At 38.2% G+C, this 25431-nt stretch overlaps 1 protein-coding gene across 2 annotated transcripts in view; it reads left to right on the forward strand.

Moving 5' to 3' along the window:
* The window catches only part of slc24a3 (solute carrier family 24 member 3), a 329241-nt gene that overhangs the window by 260916 nt on the left and 42894 nt on the right, over window positions 1-25431 (forward strand). For both annotated transcript variants that reach the window (XM_061964480.2, XM_061964488.2), the window contains 5 exons: window positions 13994-14068; window positions 14989-15014; window positions 15122-15175; window positions 16599-16723; window positions 19992-20152. In XM_061964480.2, the coding sequence (XP_061820464.1) occupies window positions 13994-14068; window positions 14989-15014; window positions 15122-15175; window positions 16599-16723; window positions 19992-20152 (441 nt within the window). The remainder of the gene's footprint in view (window positions 1-13993; window positions 14069-14988; window positions 15015-15121; window positions 15176-16598; window positions 16724-19991; window positions 20153-25431) is intronic.

The raw sequence follows: 25431 nt of genomic DNA on the forward strand, positions 1-25431 counted from the left end.
TTGTGATGCCCCGCTGGATGCATTAAACAATGTAACAAAGTTTTCCACAATAAATCAACTCAAGTTATGGAAAAAAATGCCAACATGGCACTGCCATATTTATTATTGAAGTCACAAAGTGCATTATTGGTGTGCGGGGTTAAGGGGGGGGGGGGGGGGGTTGAGGTGTGTGTTTACAGTGTGGGGCATATTTGTAACAGTGTTAAAATTGTTTTTATACGGCCAACCTCAGTGTGACCTGTATGGCTGTTAAACCAAGTATGCCTTGCATTCACTTGTGTGTGTGAAAAGCCGTAGATATTATGTGATTGGGCCGGCACGCAAAGGAAGTGCCTTTAAGGTTTATTGGCCCTCTGTACTTCTCCCTACGTCCGTGTACACAGCGGCGTTTTAAAAAGTCATAAATTTTACTTTTTGACACTGAAACCGATACCGTTAATTTCCGATATTACATTGTAAAGCATTTATCGGCCAATAATATTGGCAGTCCGATATTATCGGACATCCCTAAAATATATATATATATATATATATATATATATATATATATATATATATATATATATATATATACACATATATATATATATAAATAAATGCAGTATATATATATATATATATATATATATATAAATACAGTATATATATATATATATATATATATATATATAAATACAGTATATATATATAAATACAGTATATATATATATATATATATATATATATATATATATATATATATTTATACATATATATGTGTATACATATATATATATATATATATATATTTATACATATATATGTGTGTATATATATATATATACACATATATATGTGTGTATGTATATATATATATATTAGGGATGTCCGATAATATCGGACTGCCGATATTATTGGCTGATAAATGCTTTACAATGTAATATCGGAAATTATCGGCATCGGTTTCAGTGTCAAAAAGTAAAATGTATGACTTTTTAAAACGCTGCTGTGTACACGGACATAGGGAGAAGTACAGAGTGCCAATAAACCTTAAAGGCACTTCCTTTGCGTGCCGGCCCAGTCACATAATATCTACGGCTTTTCACACACACAAGTGAATGCCACACATACTTGGTCAACAGCCATACAGGTCACACTGAGGGTGGCCGTAAAAACAACTTTAACACTGTTACAAATATGCGCCACACTGGGAACCCACACCAAATAAGAATGACAAACATATTTCGGGAGAACATCCGCACCATAACACAACATAAACACAACAGAACAAATACCCAGAACCCCTTGCAGCACTAACTCTTCCGAGACGCTACAATATACACCCCCCGCTACCCCCTACCCTCCCACCTCAACCTCCTCATGCTCTCTCAGGGAGAGCATGTCCCCAATTCCAAGCTGCTGTTTTGAGGCATGTTAAAAAAAATAATGCACTTTGTGACTTCAATAATTAATATGGCAGTGCCATGTTGGCATTTTTTTTCCATAACTTCAGTTGATTTATTTATATACTGTATTTTTTTGTTGTTGTTGCGCACCCAATGTTGAAGACCTCAGCAATAAAGTCACTGTTAGAATTTCCATCGTTGGACACACAATTCCCTCAGTCCACCATCGAGCTTTACTAGGTGCGCTTCCATTATCCTTAGAAATTGTCATGTCTGTGTGATCATGTTTTGTTTTAGTCATGTTCGGTTTTGTTTTTGGACTTTTTGTGCACTTTTGCTTGTTTTGTCACCATAGCAACCATTAGTTTTCACCTGTCACGTCACGCACCTGTTTCACGTTTTGAGTCACGCACCTGTTTTCACTAATCATGTCTGTAGTATTTAAGTTCATTGTTTTCAGTTTGTCTTTCTGGCGACATCCGGATTCATACCCCTGTCACACTCTTACCTCTGCGCACTTCATAGTCCATGCCAAGTAAGTTTTTTGTTTATTAATGCCACAGTTAGTCCATCCATCCATCCATTTTCTACCGCTTATTCCCTTTGGGGTCGCGGGGGCGCTGGAGCCTATCTCAGCTACAATCAGGCGGAAGGCGGGGTACACCCTGGACAAGTCGCCACCTCATCGCAGGCCACAGTTAGTATTTTTGTTTAATTGTTCACAGTTTCTGCCTATGTGCAAGTTTTGTTTTCAATAGCCTAGTTTTGTACCTCCGCCATTGTGCGCGCTTTTCGTTTGTTCCTTTTTGATATATAGTGTTAAAATAAATCATGTATTCACCTTCACGCCATGTCTGGTCCAAATCACTTGCACCTCGGGAGAACAAACCACGCCATAGTTCTAGTCGTGACAGAAATGCACAAAACCCAAATATCGCATATACAAACTGGTAATGGAAACACTCAAAACATCTCAAGTATTGCAAAAACCTTTTTTCGCTCTCATGAGGTGTTTTTGAGACGTTTCAATATTGACGTTTTTCCGCAAAAGCTAGATGGAAACTCTTATTTCATTTGGAGGGCACCTAAACACCGAACCGACGGGGCTCCCATGCAGGACAACCAGGGCAACGGGTGCCTTCCCCGCAATAGAGCGACCCGCAGGCTCAGAGAGACCCACATGCCCGAACAAGTGTTAATGGGGCTGTGAGGAAGTTGCCTTTGAGCAATCAACCATTGCCTTCGTCTTCTATTGACATCACTAAGCAGTCCACATCCTCAAAGTGGAGTCTCACGGGAGGAGATTTTATGAAAATTACGGCTCATGACTCAAAACATCCTTTAATGGAAACACCTACAAGTCGCAAATGTACTTTATCAACATTTAAGAAATATTGCTTTTATTTTGCAAAAACCTGCAATAGAAACACAGCTACTAACTCACCGGTAGACTGAGTGAATCGTTTTGTTTTGTCAAGCATGTAATTTATCAATAATTCCTTTTTCAGTATAAAAAATTGCAATTTCAAGCGACTCATTCCTGACTCGATCATCTCTTATTCCAAGCCTTGCTGTACAGATACCAAGCTATTAGTTTCATCTCTTTGTGCTGTTCTAGGACAGACATGTCAAAGTCAAGGCTCGCGGGCCACATTCGGACCGCAAATTAATTATCTATGGCCCCTGGGATGATATTTGATTAGTATTAGAACTGTCCCGCAGGCCACAGCCGCCTGCTTTGAAGGAAGTTTGTTTTTGTCTGTGAGCCTGTTGAAAAATGTTTTCACTTGAAATTGGTGATAGAGGCATACAAAAATGTTGGATTATTCATTTTATCATTCAATAAAATACAGTACACTGTGTTAGGTCTTGGTTCAATAGGTTATGTGCAATCATTTTAATATGTTTTAATAAACATTGAACCAGTCCAGCCCTCGGGTTGTAGAAAATTGGGTTTTTTGACCCTCTGATGTATTTGACTTCGACATCCCTGTTCTAGGATGTCAATATTTATTTGCCACAATGTTCTGTACAGTAGATCCACGCTATTCACTGGGGGTTACGTTCCGAGAACACCTGCAAATAGTGAAAAACAAAAAAGACATAATTTTGACACCTGCATGATGCTTGTACACTGGCTTACACGTCTCCCTCCAATCCCTCCTTAGACTTAGACTTAGACTTCCTTTTTATTGTCATTCAAATTTGAACTTCACAGTACAGTTAAGAACAACATTTTGTCGCAATAGCTCATGATAGTGCAGGATAAAAGAGCAATAAGGTGCATATATAAATAAATAGATTACTGTACAGATAAATATATTGCACTTTTGCATATGCATCCACGTTTATGGATGTATGTTATATTGTCTTTATATTCCAGCGAGTTAATCCATTTTTGGGGGGAATTGAGGGGATTATTTTAATGCGTTCAAGAGTCTTACGGCCTGAGGGAAGAAGCTGTTACAGAACCTGGAGGTTCTGCTACGGAGGCTGCGGAACCTCTTCCTAGAGTCCAGCAGTGAAAACAGTCCTTGGTGGGGGTGGGAGGAGTCTCTGCAGATTTTCTGAGCCCTGGTCAGGCAGCGGCTTTTCCTTCTAGCTTGCGTTGAACTTCTCCTCTGATTTCGAATCATACTTTGCAATAAAAGTGAGTGTTACATACATTGAATACATACAAGCCTTTCCTCACAAATATTTTTTCTTCACCAAAACGCTAACAAGAACAGAGAAAAAAACAAGATAAGTAATGAATGTGCAAATCCTTCATCATGGGATATAATAACCCCCCCATTCATTAGTTAGGACCATTTTTTGACAACTTTTTTGACTTTCGAAACAATACCAATATTAAAGCCTTAAGCAGGAAATATACATACATTTTTTATTTTTCATTTTGTAGCGTGAAATGTTAGGAAAGGTTTGATCAAGTGAAATTAGTCAAACAGCGAACAATGCTAGGTATGAAAAACACAAACCTATATATATATATATATATATATATATATATATATATATATATATATATATATATATATATATATATATATATATCTGTAATGGAGTTATGCTGTCTTTCAGTGGAAGTGGAGTGGTAATTGTTTTTTTGTTTTTTTGGCGACACCTAATGGCCATAATAATTCATGAAATAAGTTCACGATTTTATCACGTTCATTGATGCGGACACGTTTGTTACTGGATATTTTCTAATACACTTCTGCCTTGGAGACTCTGTATGTGAAAGTAATATGCAACTATAATTATTTGATACTTGTTTGTATTGACAAATGTGCTGTTTAACACTTCAATATTGTTCAATTAAGGACACTTATTATGTATGTCTAGCTTGTGTGCTTAACTGTTGAGTAGCTGCCAGCTCTTAGTAGCCTACTATGTTTACCTTTTGTAAATGACTTGACTAAAATAGAAGAATAAAACAACCTTGTGTGCTTATTGAGGACATTTAGATGTTAACTGACTGTCCAGCTTTGCACAAGAAAACCCGCTGCTGGACTGCTTGTATCAGACATTTATCAGACTTTTTTTTTAAAGCACATTAATGTTTTGCCTAAATTAAGCATTTTAATTGCACATGATAACTCATAATTCATTCTTCAGGATTTTCACTGGGATTAAAATCAGCTACTTTATCTAAATGTGTTGACTTTTATCTCAATAACTGGTTATTACAGACCATTTTAGATCAGAAGAACACTGCAAGGTTATTTTGCAAGTTTTAAATGAAAAGCCTTCAACTCTGACTGTGATGTTTAATTGAGCTCAGTCATGTCAAGGGAAAATTGTTTTTTTTAAGGAATTTTGGCTTTTCTTCTTTTTTTTGCATTAATGTCGCTACTCAAGAATAGAAACTACTCTTTCTCTCCGTTTTGTGCCCAAAGTAAAAAAATCCACCTCCACTACTTTAATCCCCCTAGCAAGAAAACCCAAACATATTTTAATTATAATTTTTCCATTTAGATTTCATATTATGCAAGAGTCAGCGTATCTTGTTAGTACTGCAAACTGGTCAAGGGTGTTACTCAGCATTCTACGAGTATAATATTCAACTATTGCTATCAGTCTTAATATTGATTTATGTTCATTTACAAAGTCAGAAAATTTTCTTGTTTTACAAGAAATTATTACATTGGAACCCATAACTTTAATGTGGATCAACTCATCAAGTCCTGCTCCATCGTAATCTTGTTATTGCTATAAAAAAAAAGTACCTGCAGAGAATCCTTCAATGTTATGAACGTTATAGGTCCGAGAACCCGAAAGAGTTTCAGTCATTAAAGTATTAAAAGTAAGCCATATAGTTTTGTTTTGTTATTACTTTCAATTAGTGATGTCCGATAATATCGGACTGCCGATATTATCGGCTGATAAATGCTTTAAAATGTAATATCGGAAATTATCGGTATAGGTTTAAAAATTATTGGTATCGGTTTCAAAAAGTAAAATTTATGACTTTTTAAAACGCCGCTGTGTACACGGACGTTGGGAGAAGTACAGAGCGCCAATAAACCTTAAAGGCACTGCCTTTGTGTGCCGGCCCAGTCACATAATATCTACGGCTTTTCACACACACAAGTGAATGCAAATCATATTTGGTCAACAGCCCTACAGGTCACACTGAGGGTGGCCGTATAAACAACTTTAACACTGTTACAAATATGCGCCACACTGTGAACCCACACCAAACAAGAATGACAAACACATTTCGGGAGAACATCCGCACCGTAACACAACATAAACACAACAGAACAAATACCCAGAACCCCTTGCAGCACTAACTCTTCCGGGACGCTACAATATACACCCCCCGCTACCCCTTACCCCCCCACCTCAACCTCCTCATGCTCTCTCAGGGAGAGCATGTCCCAAATTCCAAGCTGCTGTTTTGAGGCATGTTAAAAAAAATAATGCACTTTGTGACTTCAATAATAAATATGGCAGTGCCATGTTGGCATTTTTTTCCATAACTTGAGTTGATTTATTTTGGAAAACCTTGTTACATTGTTTAATGCATCCAGCGGGGCATCACAACAAAATTAGGCATAATAATGTGTTAATTCCACGACTGTATATATATCGGTATCTGTTGATATCGGAATCGGTAATTAAGAGTTGGACAATATCGGATATCGGCAAAAAAGCCATTATCGGACATTTCTACTTTCAATGCTTGAATCTCTAGATAACTTCAGATCTCTCCGTTGATATAACGTTTTCCGTGGTTGTTTGTTCATGTGTTATGCCCTTTATGTGAAAGGAAACACATTTTTTGCTCTGGCAAAAACAAAACACACTGCAAAAATTCAAAAGTCAAAGATTTGATGTGAAGTAATTAGAGCCTAAGTCAACAATTCACAATAACATTAATTTTTATTCATAATAATGGTTTGAGCATTGACCGTGAGAAAAAAAAAGACATTAGAAGATCCTTGAACCCTTGAGAGTCCCACTCATAAAAGTGTTAAAAGTAAGTCATAAATTAATATTTTTTCCCACTTTCAACGTTTAAATCTGTAAATCAACATGAGATCTATCCAATGATATTATGTTTTTGTTGTTTGTTTATGTTTTTGTATGCTGTGTGCCCTTTTTGTCAAAGAAAACCCTTCTTTTTTGTTTGGCATAAACAAAAACTATGCAATATATTCCCTCCAAAACTCAGAAGTCAAATATTTGATGTGAAATAGTTGGAGCCTTAAATAGGTCAATAATTCACAACTACATTGGTTTTTATTCATAATAATTGTTTGAACAGTGATAGTTTTAGATAAAAAAAATAACATTAGAAGACCCTTAGCTTAGACCAGGGGTGTCAAACTCAAATACAGAGTGGACCAAATATTAAAACTGAACAAAGCCGCGGGCCAAGGTTAAAGAAAATCAACCTTTTTGATAGGGACCCAAACAAGTGTTGCATTAAATATTGAAAAAGCAAGGCTTGTGTAACTTTATAGTGACATGCAAAATCGAGTTTCAAATAATAATAATAATAATTAAAAAATATCAATGGCATATCAAATACAATTTAAATAAAAATGTAATGCCTCTTTTCTATTTGCAGCCTTCTGAGGTAAATATCAACATTAACTTTTTCTACAGGCTAATAAATTAGAAAATAAAATAATCAATAAACCAACCATTCAGGACTTTAAACTGCTCAGTTTGCAACACACTGATCTAATCTGATGTGCCCAAGCCAGATACCTGCCATCTTTTCTTGGATGCTAGTTCATTCATGTCGGGGCTCAGGCTTTGAGCTGAGGCAACCCTCATTATCGAACGAAGGTGTTCATCATTCATTATATCTCGTGTTCCACAGTATTGGGGGCGTGCCGTACAGGCACTGCTTTTAACGTCACAAGAATGACAAACACATTTTGGGAGAACATCCGCACAATAACACAACATAAACACAACATAAACACAACAGAACAAATACCCAGAATCCCATGCAGCACTAACTCTTCCGGGACGCTACAATATACACCCCCGCTACCTCCAAACTCCGCCATCCCCTCCCCCCCACACACACACCTTGTAGCGTCAGGTTCCAGGTGTTGTGCCGGATAATGCACCCCCGGCGTAGAATGCACCCCCTGACGGGAGTGATATATCAACTAAAGCCCACACTTAAAGTTTCCACGTGCAAGATTGAATGTATTTAAAAAAGTTATTTAATAAGAAGCCAAAAGTGCAAAAAGAATAATGTTCGTGTTGGAGGAGTTGTGAATGAATGAAATATGAAATATATTGTAGAGTCCCGGAAGAGTTAGTGCTGCATGGGATTCTGGGTATTTGTTCTGTTGTGTTTATGTTGTGTTACTGTGCGGATGTTCTCCCAAAATGTGTTTGTCATTCTTGTTTGGTGTTGATTCACATTGTGGCGTATATTTCTAACAATGTTAAAGGTTTTTATACTGGCACCCTCAGTGTAACCTGTATCGCTGAAGATCAAGTATGCGTTGCATTCACTTCTGTGTGCGTACTAAAGCCGCACATATGATGTAACTGAGCCAGCACTTGTCGGACTGAACGAAAAGGGGACGTTACAATCCTCGGGAGGGGCACCGAAATTTGGGAGTCTCCCGGGAGGTTTGGCAAGTATGAGAATTAGCGGTGTACCGCGGCACCGCCGCTGTATATAATCGGTGGGCCAGCTCCAGTGTTAATTTGATATCACCTCACAGGCCAAGTGAAATTACACGGCGGGCCAAATTTGGCCCGCGGGCCAGAGTTTGACACCCATGGCTTAGACCCTTGAGGGTCCTTCTCATAAAAGTGTTAAATGTAAGTCATGTAATGATTTTTTTTTTTTTTACTCGAATGCTTAAATCTCTCGATCAACTTTCGAGATATCTATTAATATTACGTTTGTGTTTTTGTAAAAAAATTACACATTTGTACTTATAGAGCAAACCATTAACAATATCAATGTAAATACAACAATAGAACTATAACAATACAAGTAGAACAGCAATAACAACAAGGAGGTAACACACAGACTCATTGAGAACATCTATTAAAGACCAAAGATGGTCTTTGCAAGTGGGCCTGTGGCAAATGGTGCACATGTGAACTGCTCTTTTTCTGTCCGTACACAATGTGTATTGTTTAGCTGGGATTGCTGCCATTGCTCTCCATCTCTCTTTGAAGGACTAACCATGCTGCTGACTGCATGACAGGCAGCCGGGTCTTAATGACTTTTGCTGGCGCAATGACGACTAGAGTCTCCACAAAATTTGCCGCCTGTAACCTTTTGTGCCATTCTATGTGGGTTCAATGTTTGTGAAAACCACAAAGGCATTGTAACGAAATGTCCACCATATGACAAAAAAGGGTATGTGGCCGCATGTAGGTTGTAGAACAAGGATTTTAGGTGGATTTTTTTAGGTGGAACAAACCTGCAAAAAAAAAAAAAGATGACATGCATCAAATGACAAACATTTTATAAACATTGACAAACACAAAAACTAAGAAAATTTGAGTTTTTTCATCCATTTTCTACCGCGTGTCCCTTACGGGGTCGCGGGTGGTGCTTGAGCCTATCCCAGCTGCACACGGGAGGAAGGCAGGGTACACCCTGATAGACAAACGACATTTGCACTAGTTATTTCAAAGAATCATAATAAGTGCAATACCAAAATTTAAATACAAATACTGAATGTGAATTATACCAAAATTGATGCAAAACTGTGCTTACCTGGTCAAAAAAAATAATTCCCCAGTGTCTTGAACCTGTGGCAAGCGTTCAGGTTGCATGAGTCTGGCTGACGTCATGGTAACATGGATACAAACTTTGCAGCCAAATAGCAAACTTCAAAGACTCGTTCAAAAACAAACACTCAGCCACACCACCAATGGGAGAAGGGAAGTGCCAATTAGACTGTCTGTACTGGTTGCGTGATAAAACTGTCAAAACGTGGACCTTGGGGTGTTGTGTTTTCCCGGAATGCAAAGGAAAGTTGGCGCGGGCAAGGCGTGAAGGTATGGACATGTTTTATTTTAAACACTAACAGATTACAAAAAAGGAAGCAAACAAAAGGCGCGCACAGTGGCGGAGAACAAACTTGGCTAATGAAACAAAACTTGCACAAAGGCAGACACTATGGACATGACAACGAAAACAAAACTTACTGTGGCGTGAAACAGCATTAAATCTATGGCATGGAACTATGGCTAGGAATGAAAGGTAGCAGAGGTAAACAGAGATGATGTCACCAGGACGCATACTTGCCAACCTTGAGACCTCCGATTTCGGGAGGTGGGGGGAGGGGGTGGGTGGCGTGGCCGGGGTGGGACGGGGGCTTGGTTGGGGGGCGTGGCTAAAAGGGGAGGAGTATATTTACAGCTAGAATTCACCAAGTCAAGTATTTCATATATATATAGATAATATATATATATATATATATATATAGGGCAGCACGGTGGTAGAGGGGTTAGTGCATCTGCCTCACAATACGAAGGTCCTGAGTAGTCTTGGGTTCAATCCCGGGCTCGGGATCTTTCTGTGTGGAGTTTGCATGTTCTCCCCGTGACTGCGTGGGTTCCCTCCGGGTACTCCGGCTTCCTCCCACCTCCAAAGACATGCACCTGGGGATAAGTTGATTGGCAACACTAAATTGGCCCTAGTGTGTTGATGTGAGTGTGAATGTTGTCTGTCTATCTGTGTTGGCCCTGCGATGAGGTGGCGACTTGTCCAGGGTGTACTCCGCCTTCCGTCCGATTGTAGCTGAGATAGGCTCCAGCGCCCCCCGCGACCCCAAAAGGGAATAAGCAGTAGAAAATGGATGGATGGATATAGATATATATATATATATATATATATATATATATATATATATATATAAATATATATATATATATATATATATAAATATATATATATATATATATATATAAATATATATATATATATACAGTATATTTATATATATATATATATATATATTTTATTTTATATATATATATATATATATATATATATATGTATATATATATATATATATATATATATATATATACTGTATAAAATAAATACTTGAATTTCATTGTTCATTTATTTACACATATACACACACATAACACTCATCTACTCATTGTTGAGTTAAGGGTTGAATTGTCCATCCTTCTCTGATGATGCGTTGATGTGTGGCACGCACAAAAGTGCTTTCATCAAATGCACTAGATGGCAATATTGTCCTGTTTAAGAGTGTCACAACATTGCTGTTTACGGCAGACGAACTGCTTTACGGTATACAAAAACGTGACTGCTGTTGTTGTGTGTTGTTGCCGCGCTGGGAGGACGTTAATGAAACTGCCTAACAATAAACCCACATAAGAAACCAAGAACTCGCCCTCCATCATTCTACAGTTATAACGTGATTGGGCAGGTATGCTGTTTAAATTGTGGGTTAATACTCAAATAAAATATTTGTTATTATGGACCTGAGTCCGCCTGAATTTCGGGAGATTTTCGGGAGAAAATTTGTCCCGGGAGGTTTTCGGGAGAGGCGCTGAATTTCGGGAGTCTCCCGGAAAATCCGGGAGGGTTGGCAAGTATGCCAGGACGGTCAACAGAAACAGACAGGCTTAAATAGCAGTGACATGATTAGTGACAGATGTGCGAGTGCAAAGCGTGAGACAGGTGCGTGACATGAGGACAGGTGAAAACTAATGGGTTGCTATGGTGACAAAACAAACAAGAGTGCACAAAGAGTCCAAAAACAAAACCGACCATAACTAAAACAAAACATGATCACACAGACATGACGAAAACATGTTTTTGTGAAGCTGCAGCAAAGCATCTTTGAGCTTTAGATCGAATAGGCTGTCTGGACTTGGTTGATTTCAGACATGCATTCACAAAATATGTTTATATTTGCATGTTTGTATGTATTTGCAACATTTATACATAAACTTGCAGCCTTGTACATACGACGTCTTGCAAAAGCCCCACGTTTGTATGTGGATCAAATGTGTCAGTGCCCGCATGCACCCACTCACGTGGACTACATTATATTATATGTAACCACCTCCACGCAATGTCACTACCAACTAACTAACATGTTTTTTATTGCATACAAGTTGTTGGCAGGTCTTTGATTTTCAAAGCAACCATGCGTCTAATATGAAGATTTGGATAGGTTGTTTGGTAACACTAAATGGTCCCTAGTGTGTGAACGTGAGTGTGAATGTTGTCTGTTTATCTGTGTTGGCCCTGCAATGAGGTGGCGACTTGTCCAGGGTGTACACCACCTTCCGCCCAAGTGTCGCTGGGATAGGCCCCTCCCCCCCATTACCCCGAGAGGGTCAAGGGGTAGTAAATGGATGGATGGCTGGATGGTACTCTATGGCAATGGTCCCCAACCTTTTTGTAACTGCGGACCGGTCAACGCTTGAAAATGTGTCCCACGGACCGGGGGGGGCGGGGGGGGTATTTTTTTTTTTTTTTTTTTTTGTCATAAAAAATTACAATCATGTGTGCTTACGGACTGTATCCCTGCAGACTGTATTGATCTATATTGATATATAAGGTAGGAACCAGAAATATTAATAACAGAAAGAAACAGCCCTTTTGTGTGAATGAGTGTAAATGGGGGAGGGAGGTTTTTTGGGTTGGTGCACTAATTGTAAGTGTGTCTTGTGTTTTTTATGTTGATTTAATTAAAAAAAATGTTTATTCTTGTGCGGCCCGGTACCAATCGATCCACGGACCGGTAGCGGGCCGCGGCCCGGTGGTAGGGGGCCACTGCTCTATGGTACTCTGGTGGTATCTAGTGGTTGAGGGGTCAAATTATACCTCTAATAGGATTTGCATGTATTTAAAAAATACATGCTTAGATTCATTTGGTTTTCATGGAAAAAGCATTATAAAATAACAGGTTTACAGTACCGTATTTTTCGGAGTATAAGTCGCACCGGAGTATAAGTCGCACCTGCCGAAAATGCATGATAAGGAAGGGAAAAAAAACATATATAAATCGCACTGGAGTATAAGTCGCATTTTTTGGGGAAATTTATTTGAGAAAACCCAACACCAAGAATAGACATTTGAAAGGCAATTTAAAATAAATAAAGAATAGTGAACAACAGGCTGAATAAGTGTACGTTATATGACGCATAAATAACCAACTGAGAACGTGCCTGGTATGTTAAAGTAACATATTATGGTAAGAGTCATTCAAATAACTATAACATATAGAACATGCTATACGTTTACCAAACAATCTGTCACTCCTAATCGCTAAATCCCATGAAATCTTATACGTCTAGTCTCTTACGTGAATGAGCTAGATAATATTATTTGATATTTTACGGTAATGTGTTAATAATTTCACACATAAGTCGCTCCTGAGTATAAGTCGCACCCCCGGCCAAACTATGAAAAAAACTGCGACTTATAGTCAGAAAAATACGGTATATTAAAAAAATGGCCATTATAATGGGAGTCAATAGGGGACAAAAGGGTCATCAGGCCTAAATCGTAGTCTAACTGTATAACTCATGTTTAAAATAACTTAGCAAAAAACGGACATTGCAAATTTTGAGATTAATACCTTTACATCTCATGTGGCCTTTTTTCATCCCGCTAATTTTTCAAAGGAAAATTCTGTTGCATGATGTCATCTTCAAAAGCAGAAAACGGACCCAAAAAGATCCTGGGTCCCCCTGAGGGTTAAGTTGATGTTGATATACATTGTCGACCGATTTCATCGACATTAAAATATGGTCATTTCTGTGACAAATGGTCGGTTCGTGTCGACGGAATCGTCACACAACTTCACAATGTGCACACAGTAACTTCCTGTTTTGTGTGAAGTAAGTTGCATGTAAGTATTCGCCTGCATTAATATAGCAGCTCTGTTAGATAAGTATATCAATATAGTTAAAAACACGAGACTACCTATAAAAATGGAGAAAGTAAAGTTGCTTTTATGTCAACAATCACATATCTGTTGGATATCCACATAACAGGTTGCACTGTATTTAAATGACCATTAAAATTGTCTGGACCCAAGTGACAACAAATATCACATTTATTCAAAGTTAGATTTAATAACCTGACTATTTTTTTTTTTTTTTTTATCCAGACGATCCATCTGTCCTGCTGGCCTCTGCTCAGAGATTCTGTCTACTACACCCTCTCTATCTCCGCTCTTATTGTGGTAACTCAAGACTATTTCAAATCATGACATGAACAATGCATTTTTTTAACACCTGCACAATTCATTAATATCAAATACAGGACTGAACTAGAAACCACTATGTTTAGGGTATGTGCAGTAAAATGTGTGCATGATTTGTTAACTTTTTAATTAGACCATTAAATCATCATCATTAAAACACATACAAACACCAAAATTGTATTTTTGTTTACAAAATGTAATTAACATAGAGTGAATATAATATAAGTAAATTTAGTTAGTCGACCTAAATAAAATTGATGTATAAGTACTCTATGAAATAGTTAAATCAATTTCAGTGAGTGATCAGAACATCTACAAGAGGTACGATGTTCTGTTTCATCAAACTTTATTTAGTCATTTGAGGATGTAATACTCATAGACGCAATAATTAATTTTTTTAAATGTACAGTATGTACAGGTGATACTAAAACAATATGAATATGGTGCAAATGTTTGTTTATTGCAGCAATTAGATTTACAAGATGAAACTAACATCGGCTTATAACATGCAACTCACGATATTTCAAACATTGTTTTGATATCATTTTGATGACTATGGTTTATTAAAACTTCAAATTGAAAATCTCCTAAATTTGGGGTTTTCAAAAACTGCGATGATCATCAAAATTATACCAAAATAATAACATTTAAATGTGAATTGCTGACATGAATTAACTTTTGAATGATATTCAAATTTTTGGGAGTTTCACTTGGACACGTAGTAAATGTTCTGTTAGACTAGAGCTACCATAGATTACACCGACAGGCGTTTCTAATATTTGGAGCGTCTTATGTAGGTAAACCACCAAAATATTACAAACAACAACAACTACTGCATATACAGTACATTCAAATTATAAGTTTCTAATGTTTCCAATTTCCTTTCTTCCTCGTTTTAGTTCATCTATGATGAAAAAGTTGTTTGGTAAGTCTCATTTATGTTATTTGTCATCAAAACTGTGTGTGCTTTCATTTACTGGCTGAGAAAGTTCCACTCATAAATACATTTGACCTCTTTTTTTCTTTTTCTAGGTGGGAAGCTCTCACGTTAATTCTGATGTATTTCGTCTATATTTTGATCATGAAGTAAGTTCAACTGTAAACGTCGTAAAAAGTCAAACAGGCCTTCAAAAGCATTTATACAAGCGGCCAGTCTTACGACATTTCGTGTTACGGCGATTCGTATCACGGTGTTTCGTGTTACTGTTTCGTGTTAGGACGTTGTGTGTTGTGGCTTTTCACATTTTGGTGTTTCGCATTACAGAGTCGTGTTTCTACGTTTTGTTTTATGCCGTTGAGTTTTACGCTGTTTTTTGTTACGGCGTTTCTTTTTATGCTGTTTTGCGTTACAACATTTCGCGTTACGGCGTTTCGTGTTACAGCATTTTGTGTTTCCGGGTTCTACATTTTGTTTTACGCCATTTCGTTTTACTCCATTTTGTTTTACGCCGTTTCATTTTACAGCGTTTCTTGTTGCGACGTTTCCTGTGACAGCATTTTGTGTTACGACGCTTTGCGTTAGGGCGTTTCGGGTTATGTTATTTTGGTTTATGGTATTTCAAGTTACGTCGCATTGGGTTATAGCATCTCGTGTCATGGTTGTTTCCTGTAAGTGGCTTTCCTGTTACGGCGTTTCCTATTACAACATTTCATGTAAAGGCGTTTCGTTTTACAACTTTTATTTTTACAAAGTTTTTTTACGACATTTAGTTTTACGACATTTAGTGTTAAGGCGATGAGTGTTACGACGTTTAATGTTACGACGTTTAGTGTTACGAAATTTCCTGTTATGACGCCTCCTGTAACGACACGTCCTGTAACAACTTTTGCTGTAATGACGTCTCCTGTATCGACGCATTACCATAGATTACTATCCCTGTACAAAAACAACAACAGAATTACTTTAGTTTTCTGCGCACAGCAGAAGAATACATTGACGTGTGTTGCTAACCTGAGGAAGGACAACGTCACTTTCGTTGTTTTTAGTTAATTTTTCCAGTCCTGAAGTCTTCCAAGCGCTAGACAGACTTTTTTGATGGCAGTGCCTCAAAGAAAAGGAAAGTAAAAGTGAAGTGTAGAATTCAACATTGGTTGCATGCTTGGTCAAACGTCGCGGCCATCATGATGGATAATGATTGTACATGTGAACATGTTAAAGGATCTGTGCCTATGAAAAGACAGTGATAACGACGCAGCATAGTGGTTTCATTATTGACATTTCCTCTCTCTCCATCCTTTGGAACGCCACTTAGTAAGGAGCTGTTTTTGTTTTTCATTACTGTTTTAGTTATGTCTTGAATTTAATATTTTATTAGTGTAAAATTACTGTGTGACTGACTCAGGTGTTAGGTGTATATATCCTTAAGGTTTAAGTTCTGACTAACTTACTCCACTATCGCCGTCATAGGAACAGAACTCGTACGTAGATCCTGGACCCACTGTACTCCAACCATATTCTTATTCTATGTTGGTTTATTATTTTTTTTAACATCAGTTTTGTTTTCTCTAGACTGAACTCCCATGTCGTTCGTTTTCTGGAGAGGAAGAAGAAATACTCATCCAGTGTAAGGAATGGAGCGGCAAATGGCGAACTGGACGATGGCTCGGATGCGACAGCAGTCCTGTTGAAGAAAGGTAAACATTTGAAGGATTTCTGTCTTTACTCATTTTGTCGTTTGTCATGGAACTCGTTATTTACTTAAAAACGCACAACAAAAGAAAAATAAGGAACTTACTGACTATAATGACAGATTACAACGGAATAAAAATAGAAGACTGGCGCAAAGCTCTTTGGGTAAACCTCTACCATGTATGTATCAGTGAGGTGCGGTGAGGTTCATGGCTGGTGAGGCACTGACTTCATCACAGTCAGATTTACAAACATATGAACCCTAAAGAGTATCTTATTCACCATTTGATCGGCAGCAGTTAACGGGTTATGTTTAAAAGCTCATACCAGCATTGTTCCCTGCTTGGCACTCAGCATCAAGGGTTGGAATTGGGGGTTAAATCACCAAAAATGATTCCCAGGCGCGGCGCCGCTGCTGCCCACTGCTCCCCTCACCTCCCAGGGGGTGATCAAGGGGATGGGTCAAATGCAGAGGACAAATTTCACCACACCTAGTGTGTGTGACAATCATTGGTACTTTAACTTGACTTTAACTTTACACATACAAACGGTAGCACACAAAAAAGTACATTTAATTAAAAAAAATGTATTATGGTCTTACCTTTACTTATAAATGAAGTCCATGCGCCGCTCCTTTTGAACAAAAGCATCGATAACTTATTTATAGAAGTCTTCCTTATCTTTCTATAGTTTTAAAAGTCTCTCTGTCTCCTTGGAGATCTTCCTTTAATTATTACCTCCTGCTTCGATTGAAAGTCCAGTTTAGAAAACTGTTTTATTTTAGATATGTAATCCTCCATGTTAAAAGTCCAGGCGAGAGGAAAAAATAAACCATTGTTAACTGTTGCTGCTTGTTGTCACTTATTCTGCAGCCGAGTAGTCGCAGAAATGATCTCTGGGATTACTAGCGCCCTCTACCACTATGAGGCGGGATTACTGCGAGCCTCAGCCAGTGCGTCTTCGCAGCCGTTTTATGATTGCTCAGCACAAGAAATACGTTACACACATACAGTTGTTGACAAAATACACTGTACATTATATACGTCAGCTAACTAAACTATGGAAATGTATAATATAATTCATATTGCAATACAGTCTCACTGCACTGCAGGCCAGCAGTTAGCCGAGTCATTGCGCAATCCATGAGGAGGCTCAACTGGCTGCTGATCACCGCAAGTCTCTTCTCAGTATTTGAACGGCAAATGTGAAAATTCAGCGATTTTGAATAAAAATTATCTAAAACTGGTGAAGTTAAATGGAAAATAACTTTATAGTATAATCACTGGATACATAAAACAATTTAATTTTTTTTTTTTCTTTTTACATTTTTTTTCTTTCCATGATGACACGTGAGGCCCCGCCTCACCTGTCTCCCCTGACTGCACGTCACTGGTATGGAGATATCTTCTGACAAATATGTAGACATAACGTATTTGACATTATGTTTTCACATATCTTCTGTCTTGGCAGAAGATATGTGATATGCAAAACAACGTCAATAAAGTCTCAAATTCCAAATGGCTCGTTTTGAGCAGGTTTGGAAAAAGGCAAGAATGTTTTATAAATATCTGCGTCGTGCCTTCATGGTTAAATTTCACATTTTGGGGAGTTATGGGATTTCCAATAAACACACAAGGTTGGTCTTTTCTTCTATTTTATTCAAGTCATTTACAAAAAGTAAACATGGAAGACTATAGGCTACTATACAGTTAAGCACACAATAGCACACAAGTTAGACATACATAATAATGCCGTTACTAACGCCGTTATTTTGTCTGGTAACAAGTAATGAAATTAAATACTTTCATGCATGTTTCAACGCCATTACCGATACGTTTGATGTAACGTGACACACTACCTTTGATCCGAACAGGACAACTTTAAAAATCATAGCAATCACTTCAGGGAGTAGCTCTTTAATTTACATTAATTACTTTCTATAGTAATTAATAACATCTAATAAAGAATAATTCAGAGAGTGATTCAATTACTTTTTGGGGAAAGTAACGAGTAACGGTAATTAATTACCTTTTAAAGTAATTTCCCATTGTAATAAGTGTCCTTAATTGAACAATGTTGCTGTCTTGAACAGACCATTTGTCACTATAGAAAAGTATCAAATAATTACAGTTGCATATTACTGACACATACAAAGGCAGACGCATATGAGAAAATATCCAGTAACAAACGTGTCCGCATAATTCAACCTACTGCACCATGCATCAATCGAAATCTCCCTGTACTATCAATGCTGGGCCCACTTCTGGTTAAGACTGTGAGTGTGTCCTTCGTGAACGAAGCAAGGTTCTCACAGGCATGATTGGATGATTTTTGGTGTGGAATAACGTGAAGCCAAGACCTCAACCCATCAACATCTTCGTGATCGACAACAGTCAGCAGGTTGTCTCATTCAACATCTGACCGCACAAAATGTAGTGGAGAAATAGACAACAATTCCCACGGACACACTGCAAAATCCATACGTCCGTCTTCTTCTGCTTATGTTATACATGTTATGTATATATTCGTATATATGTTAGATTTTTTATCGCTATATTAGTTTATTTATACCTGCATTGTCCTTTCCATCCTTACACTTTCTTTCATTGTAACTGAGCTACTGTGTTGAACAATTTCCCTTGTGGATCATTAAAGTTAGTCTAAGTCTAAGTCTAAGTCTAAGTTATCTGAGGTTGGGTCGCAGGGGCAGCGGCCTAAACAGAGAAGCCCAGACTTTGCTCTCCCCAGCCACTTTGTCCATCTCCTCCTGGGGGATCCCAAGACGTTCCCAGACTAGGTGGGAGACATGGTCCCTCCGACGTGTCCTGGGTCTTCCACGTGGCCTTCTACCGGTCGGATGTGCCCTAACTAACTCCCCAGGGAGGCGTTCGGGGGGCATCCTGACCAGATTCTCGAACCACCTCATCTGGCTCCTCTCGATGTGGAGGAGCAGCAGCTTTACTTTGAGCTCCTCCCGAATGACAGCTCAACCTATCTCTAAGGGAGAACCCCGCCACCCGACCGAGGAAATTCATCTCGGCCGCTTGAAATCCTGTAGAAAAAGGAAAAAGAAAGGACTAACTCCACATTTTCTTCCAGTTTCAGTTGGTGTAACGGACAAGAATATTCCATTATGTGTATTATTAGGAGTGTAACTATGATTAAAAATAGAGAATTGGATGTTTCTTTTGTGGCCGTGATCATAACTGTACACTATACTCTGTGTGCGCGTGTGTGTTTGCGCACATGTGTGTATTTGTGGGTGTCATTAAGCAAACCACCACAGGAAGACGTCAGTGCTGATGGTTGACGAGTTGCTGTCAGCGTACCCCCACCAGCTGTCTTTCTCAGAGGCCGGCATGAGAATAATGATCACCAGCCACTTCTCCCCCAGAACTCGCCTGACCATGGCCTCCAGAATGCTCATCACTGAGGTAACACACTTTTTTGATTGAATAGTGATCGGTGTTACAAAACGTGCAATACAGTGGAGTTTCTGTTAACCAGTGATGGGCAAATTACTTGGGTAATGTAGTAAGCTATGCTACTAGTTACTCTTGATTACATGTAGCTAAGCTACAGGGGAAGCTATCTCTAGAGAATTGTAGCAAGCTACACTAGAAGCTACTTGAAACAAGCTACATTGTGTATATATATATATATATATATATATATATATATATACAGAACAGGCCAAAAGTTTGGACACACCTTCTCATTTCAATGCGTTTTCTTTATTTTCATGACTATTTATATTGTAGATTGTCACTGAAGGCATCAAAACTATGACACCTGTGAAGTGAAAACCATTTCAGGTGACTACCTCTTGAAGCTCATCGAGAGAATGCCAAGAGTGTGCAAAGCAGTAATCAGAGCAAAGGGTGGCTATTTTGAAGAAGTTAGAATATAAAACATGTTTTCAGTTATTTCACCTTTTTTGTTAAGTACATAACTCCACGTGTTCATTCATAGTTTTTGATGCCTTCAGTGATAATTTACAATGTAAATAGTCATGAAAATAAAGAATACGCATTGAATGAGAAGGTGTGTCCAAGCGTTTGGCCTGTACATATGTATACGTATACAAACCCCGTTTCCATATGAGTTGGGAAATTGTGTTAGATGTAAATATAAACGGAATACAATGATTTGCAAATCATTTTCAACCCATATTCAGTTGAATATGCTACAAAGACAACATATTTGATGTTCAAACTGATAAACATTTTTTTTTTGCAAATAATCATTTACTTTATAATTTGATGCCAGCAACACGTGACAAAGAAGTTGGGAAAGGTGGCAATAAATACTGATAAAGTTGAGGAATGCTCATCAAACACTTATTTGGAACATCGCACAGGTGGGAACAGATTGGGAACAGGTGGGTGCCATGATTGGGTATAAAAGTAGATTCCATGAAATGCTCAGTCATTCACAAACAAGGATGGGGCGAGGGTCACCACTTTGTCAACAAATGCGTGAGCAAATTGTTGAACATTTGAAGAAAAACCTTTCTCAACCAGCTATTGCAAGGAATTTAGGGATTTCACCATCTACGGTCCGTAATATCATCAAAGGGTTCAGAGAATCTGGAGAAATCACTGCACGTAAGCAGCTAAGCCCGTGACCTTCGATCCCTCAGGCTGTACTGCATCAACAAGCGACATCAGTGTGTAAAGGATATCACCACATGGGCTCAGGAACACTTCAGAAACCCACTGTCAGTAACTACAGTTGGTCGCTACATCTGTAAGTGCAAGTTAAAACTCTCCTATGCTTGGCGAAAACCGAACACCCAGAAACGCCGTCGGCTTCGCTGGGCCTGAGCTCATCTAAGATGGACTGATACAAAGTGGAAAAGTGTTCTGTGGTCTGACGAGTCCACATTTCAAATTGTTTTTGGAAACTGTGGACGTTGTGTCCTCTGGACCAAAGAGGAAAAGAACCATCCGGATTGTTATAGGCGCAAAGTTGAAAAGCCAGCATCTGTGATGGTATGGGGGTGTATAAGTGCCCAAGACATGGGTAACTTACACATCTGTGAAGGCGCCATTAATGCTGAAAGGTACATACAGGTTTTGGAGCAACATATGTTGCCATCCAAGCAACGTTACCATGGACGCCCCTGCTTATTTCAGCAAGACAATGCCAAGCCACGTGTTACATCAACGTGGCTTCATAGTAAAAGAGTGCAGGTACTAGACTGGCCTGCCTGTAGTCCAGACCTGTCTCCCATTGAAAATGTGTGGCGCATTATGAAGCCTAAAATACCACAACGGAGACCCCCGGACTGTTGAACAACTTAAGCTGTACATCAAGCAAGAATGGGAAAGAATTCCACCTGAGAAGCTTAAAAAATGATCTCCTCAGTTCCCAAACGTGTTGTTAAAAGGAAAGGCCATGTAACAGTGGTGAACATGCCCTTTCCCAACTACTTTGGCACATGTTGCAGCCATGAAATTCTAAGTTAATTATTATTTGCAAAAACATCAAATATCTTGTCTTTGTAGTGCATTCAATTGAATATGGGTTGAAAAGGATTTGCAAATCATTGTATTCCGTTTATATTTACATCTAACACAATTTCCCAACTCATATAGAAACGGGGTTTGTAGAAATTACCTCTTTGGCTGTTAACTATGTATGTTGACATCGACTTAAGCAGGCACTTTTCATATAGGAGGAACACGGTGGGACTTAATGGTGTCATATGAAGCTTGGTACTCAGTCCCTTTTCGTCACGCTCCTTTGCAAACAAACCCCCACTCTGCTTTGTGTCCTTCTTGGAGCTGCTGTCTCGCATCCCCTTGCAGTGGTACCTAGGTTTTTTTGTGAGTTACCCATTCTGAAAGGTCGGTCAAAAACTAAGCATGGCCTAAAATCTATATCACAGTATATATTCCAGTCTATTGTGATAACGATATATACATAAATCACAATATAATTTTTTGCACATTAATGATAATAGAAGCATTTCAAAACAAGTGACAAAGCTAATGACAATGTATGTGGTAAAATATTAGGTCATTTCTCAAAACTATTAATAATCTACTTGTTAATTTACTGTTAATATCTGCTTACTTTCTGTAACATGGTTCAATCTACACTTCTGTTAAAAATGTAATAAACACGTATTCTTCTGTTGTTTATTACTTTACACTAGTTTTTGGCAATGCTACAAATTTGGGTTTCAATCCAATACCAAGTAGTTACAGGGGCAGTGTTGGTGATACCAATGCTGATACTGATACTTCAAATTTTTATGATCATTGAATGATTCAATTTTGATCACAATTATAATCCGACAAAAACAGAAAATGGCGATGCAACAATATCAATGACATTTTTTTTTTTTATTCCTTTGATTGTGCATACCTCGAGGTGACTTCGCACTGTGGAGCCACACTGGCTAGTGAGGACGTTGCATTGTGTTGAGGACGCCTTTGTTTGCTTGTCGCTTTTAACTTTGCGGGACACAGCTACAATGTGTCATCAACATGCATTATCACATTACAACTGGAGATGTCCGATAATATTAGGGGCGGCATGGCGTAGTGGGTAGAGCAACCGTGCCAGAAACCTGAGGGTTGCAGGTTCGCTCCCCGCCTCTTACCATCCAAAAATCGCTGCCGTTGTGTCCTTGGGCAGGACACTTCACCCTTTGCCCCCGGTGCCACTCACACCGGTGAATTGAATGATGAATGATAGGTGGTGGTCGGAGGGGCCGTTGGCGCAAATTGCAGCCACGCTTCCGTCAGTCTACCCCAGAGCAGCTGTGGCTATGAAAGTAGCTTACCACCACCAGGTGTGAATGATTGATGGGTTCTACATGTAAAGCGTCAGTCTACCCTAGGGCAGCTGTGGCTATGAAAGTAGCTTACCACCATCATTCACACAAAAGGGTTGTTTCTTTCTGTTATTAATATTCTGGTTCCTACATTATATATCAATATATATCAATACAGTCTGCAAGGGATACAGTCCGTAAGCACACATGATTGTGCGTGCTGCTGGTCCACTAATAGTACTAACCTTTAACAGTTAATTTTACTCATTTTCATTAATTAGTAGTTTCTATGTAACTGTTTTTATATTGTTTTACTTTCTTTTTTTATTCAAGAAAATGTTTTTAATTTATTTATCTTATTTTATTAATGTTTTTAAAAAGTACCTTATCTTCACCATACCTGGTTGTCCAAATTAGGCATAATAATGTGTTAATTCCACGACTGCATATATCGGTTGATATCGGTATCGGTTGATATCGGTATCGGTAATTAAAGAGTTGGACAATATCGGAATATCGGATATCGGCAAAAAGCCATTATCGGACATCCCTAATTACAACGATAGTCTTAAAAACTCTTATCGTTGGCCAAATATGTATTTCATTTATATCGAGTATCGTCCATATCAGGTGTGTGAAACCCATTTTATCTCAGGGGCGGCATGGAAGAAAAACTGTGCACACGCGGGCCGGACTATCAAAATCATGGCATTAAAACAAAAAAATAAAGACAACTTCAGAATGTTTTCTTTGTTTTACTTTGGCCAAAAATAGAACGAACACATTCTGAAAATATTACAATTAAAATAAAGGAAAAAAATACAGTCAGCGGTCAAGTTTAGATCCATGAAGGAAAGAAGAAAGTTAATTCAAGTTTATAACTGAATAAATTGACATATGCATAAAAAATTGTTTTCTTTTGTATTATTTTTTTTAATGAATTATCCAATCCAATCAATTTATTTGTATTGCACATTTAAACAACAGAAATGTTTCCAAAGTGCTTCACAACAATATTAAAAACAATATTCAAATATTATCCTTAGCTCCACCAATGACTGAATAAAAACAAAAAATAAATAAATATAAAACCAATATAAAAATAAATATGATTAAAAACGATTTTAAAGGGTAAAACCAATTAAAACAATAAATAGAAATCAACATTTTAAAAACACAGAGGACCACAGAGGACCACACAACTCACGTAGTGTTAAAAGCCAAAGAATAAAAGTGGGTCTTAAGACGAGACTTAAAACACTCCACTGTGAGAGCAGTTCAAACATGGAGGGGCGGAGTGTTCCAGAACTTAGGGCCGACCACAGAGAAGGTCCTGTCTCCCCTGCTTTTAAGTCTGGTCTTGGGCACCACGAGCTGGAGCTGTCTCTCGGACCTCAGAGTGCGCACAGGAGTGTAAATTAGTTAAGTAAATTAATTGGATGGATTAAATAGAAAGTTAATTAAGTAATGTTTATGACAACCTTTTTCCAAAACACAATATAGAATGTGAGTTATAACAGGATAATGCTAACATTTATCATTTGTTTTCAAAACGGTTACAAAAGAGTGGGACCCCAAAAATGTACTGTGGGACCCCATTTTTATGACTTCATTGGGTCCCTGGGACCCCATTTAGAAAATTCCTAGCGCCAACACTGATGGAAAATTGATGCATGCAAAACAGCAGCAGGCGGCTGTGGCCTGCGGGCCAGTTCTAATACTAATCAAATATCATCTCGGGGGCCATAGATCCTTCATTCGCGGGCCGGATTCGGCCCGTGGGCCTTGACTTTGACACAGGGTCAGAAACCATGAGAAATAATGTAAAACCAATCACATCGTTCAAGACACACACAAATATCAAGTCCAAACACATAATGATAACAATGATAACAATGTGAAATACATAAAATGATGAATGACATG

This window comes from Nerophis lumbriciformis, linkage group LG02 (assembly GCF_033978685.3).
Source record: "Nerophis lumbriciformis linkage group LG02, RoL_Nlum_v2.1, whole genome shotgun sequence".
NCBI lineage: Eukaryota > Metazoa > Chordata > Actinopteri > Syngnathiformes > Syngnathidae > Nerophis > Nerophis lumbriciformis.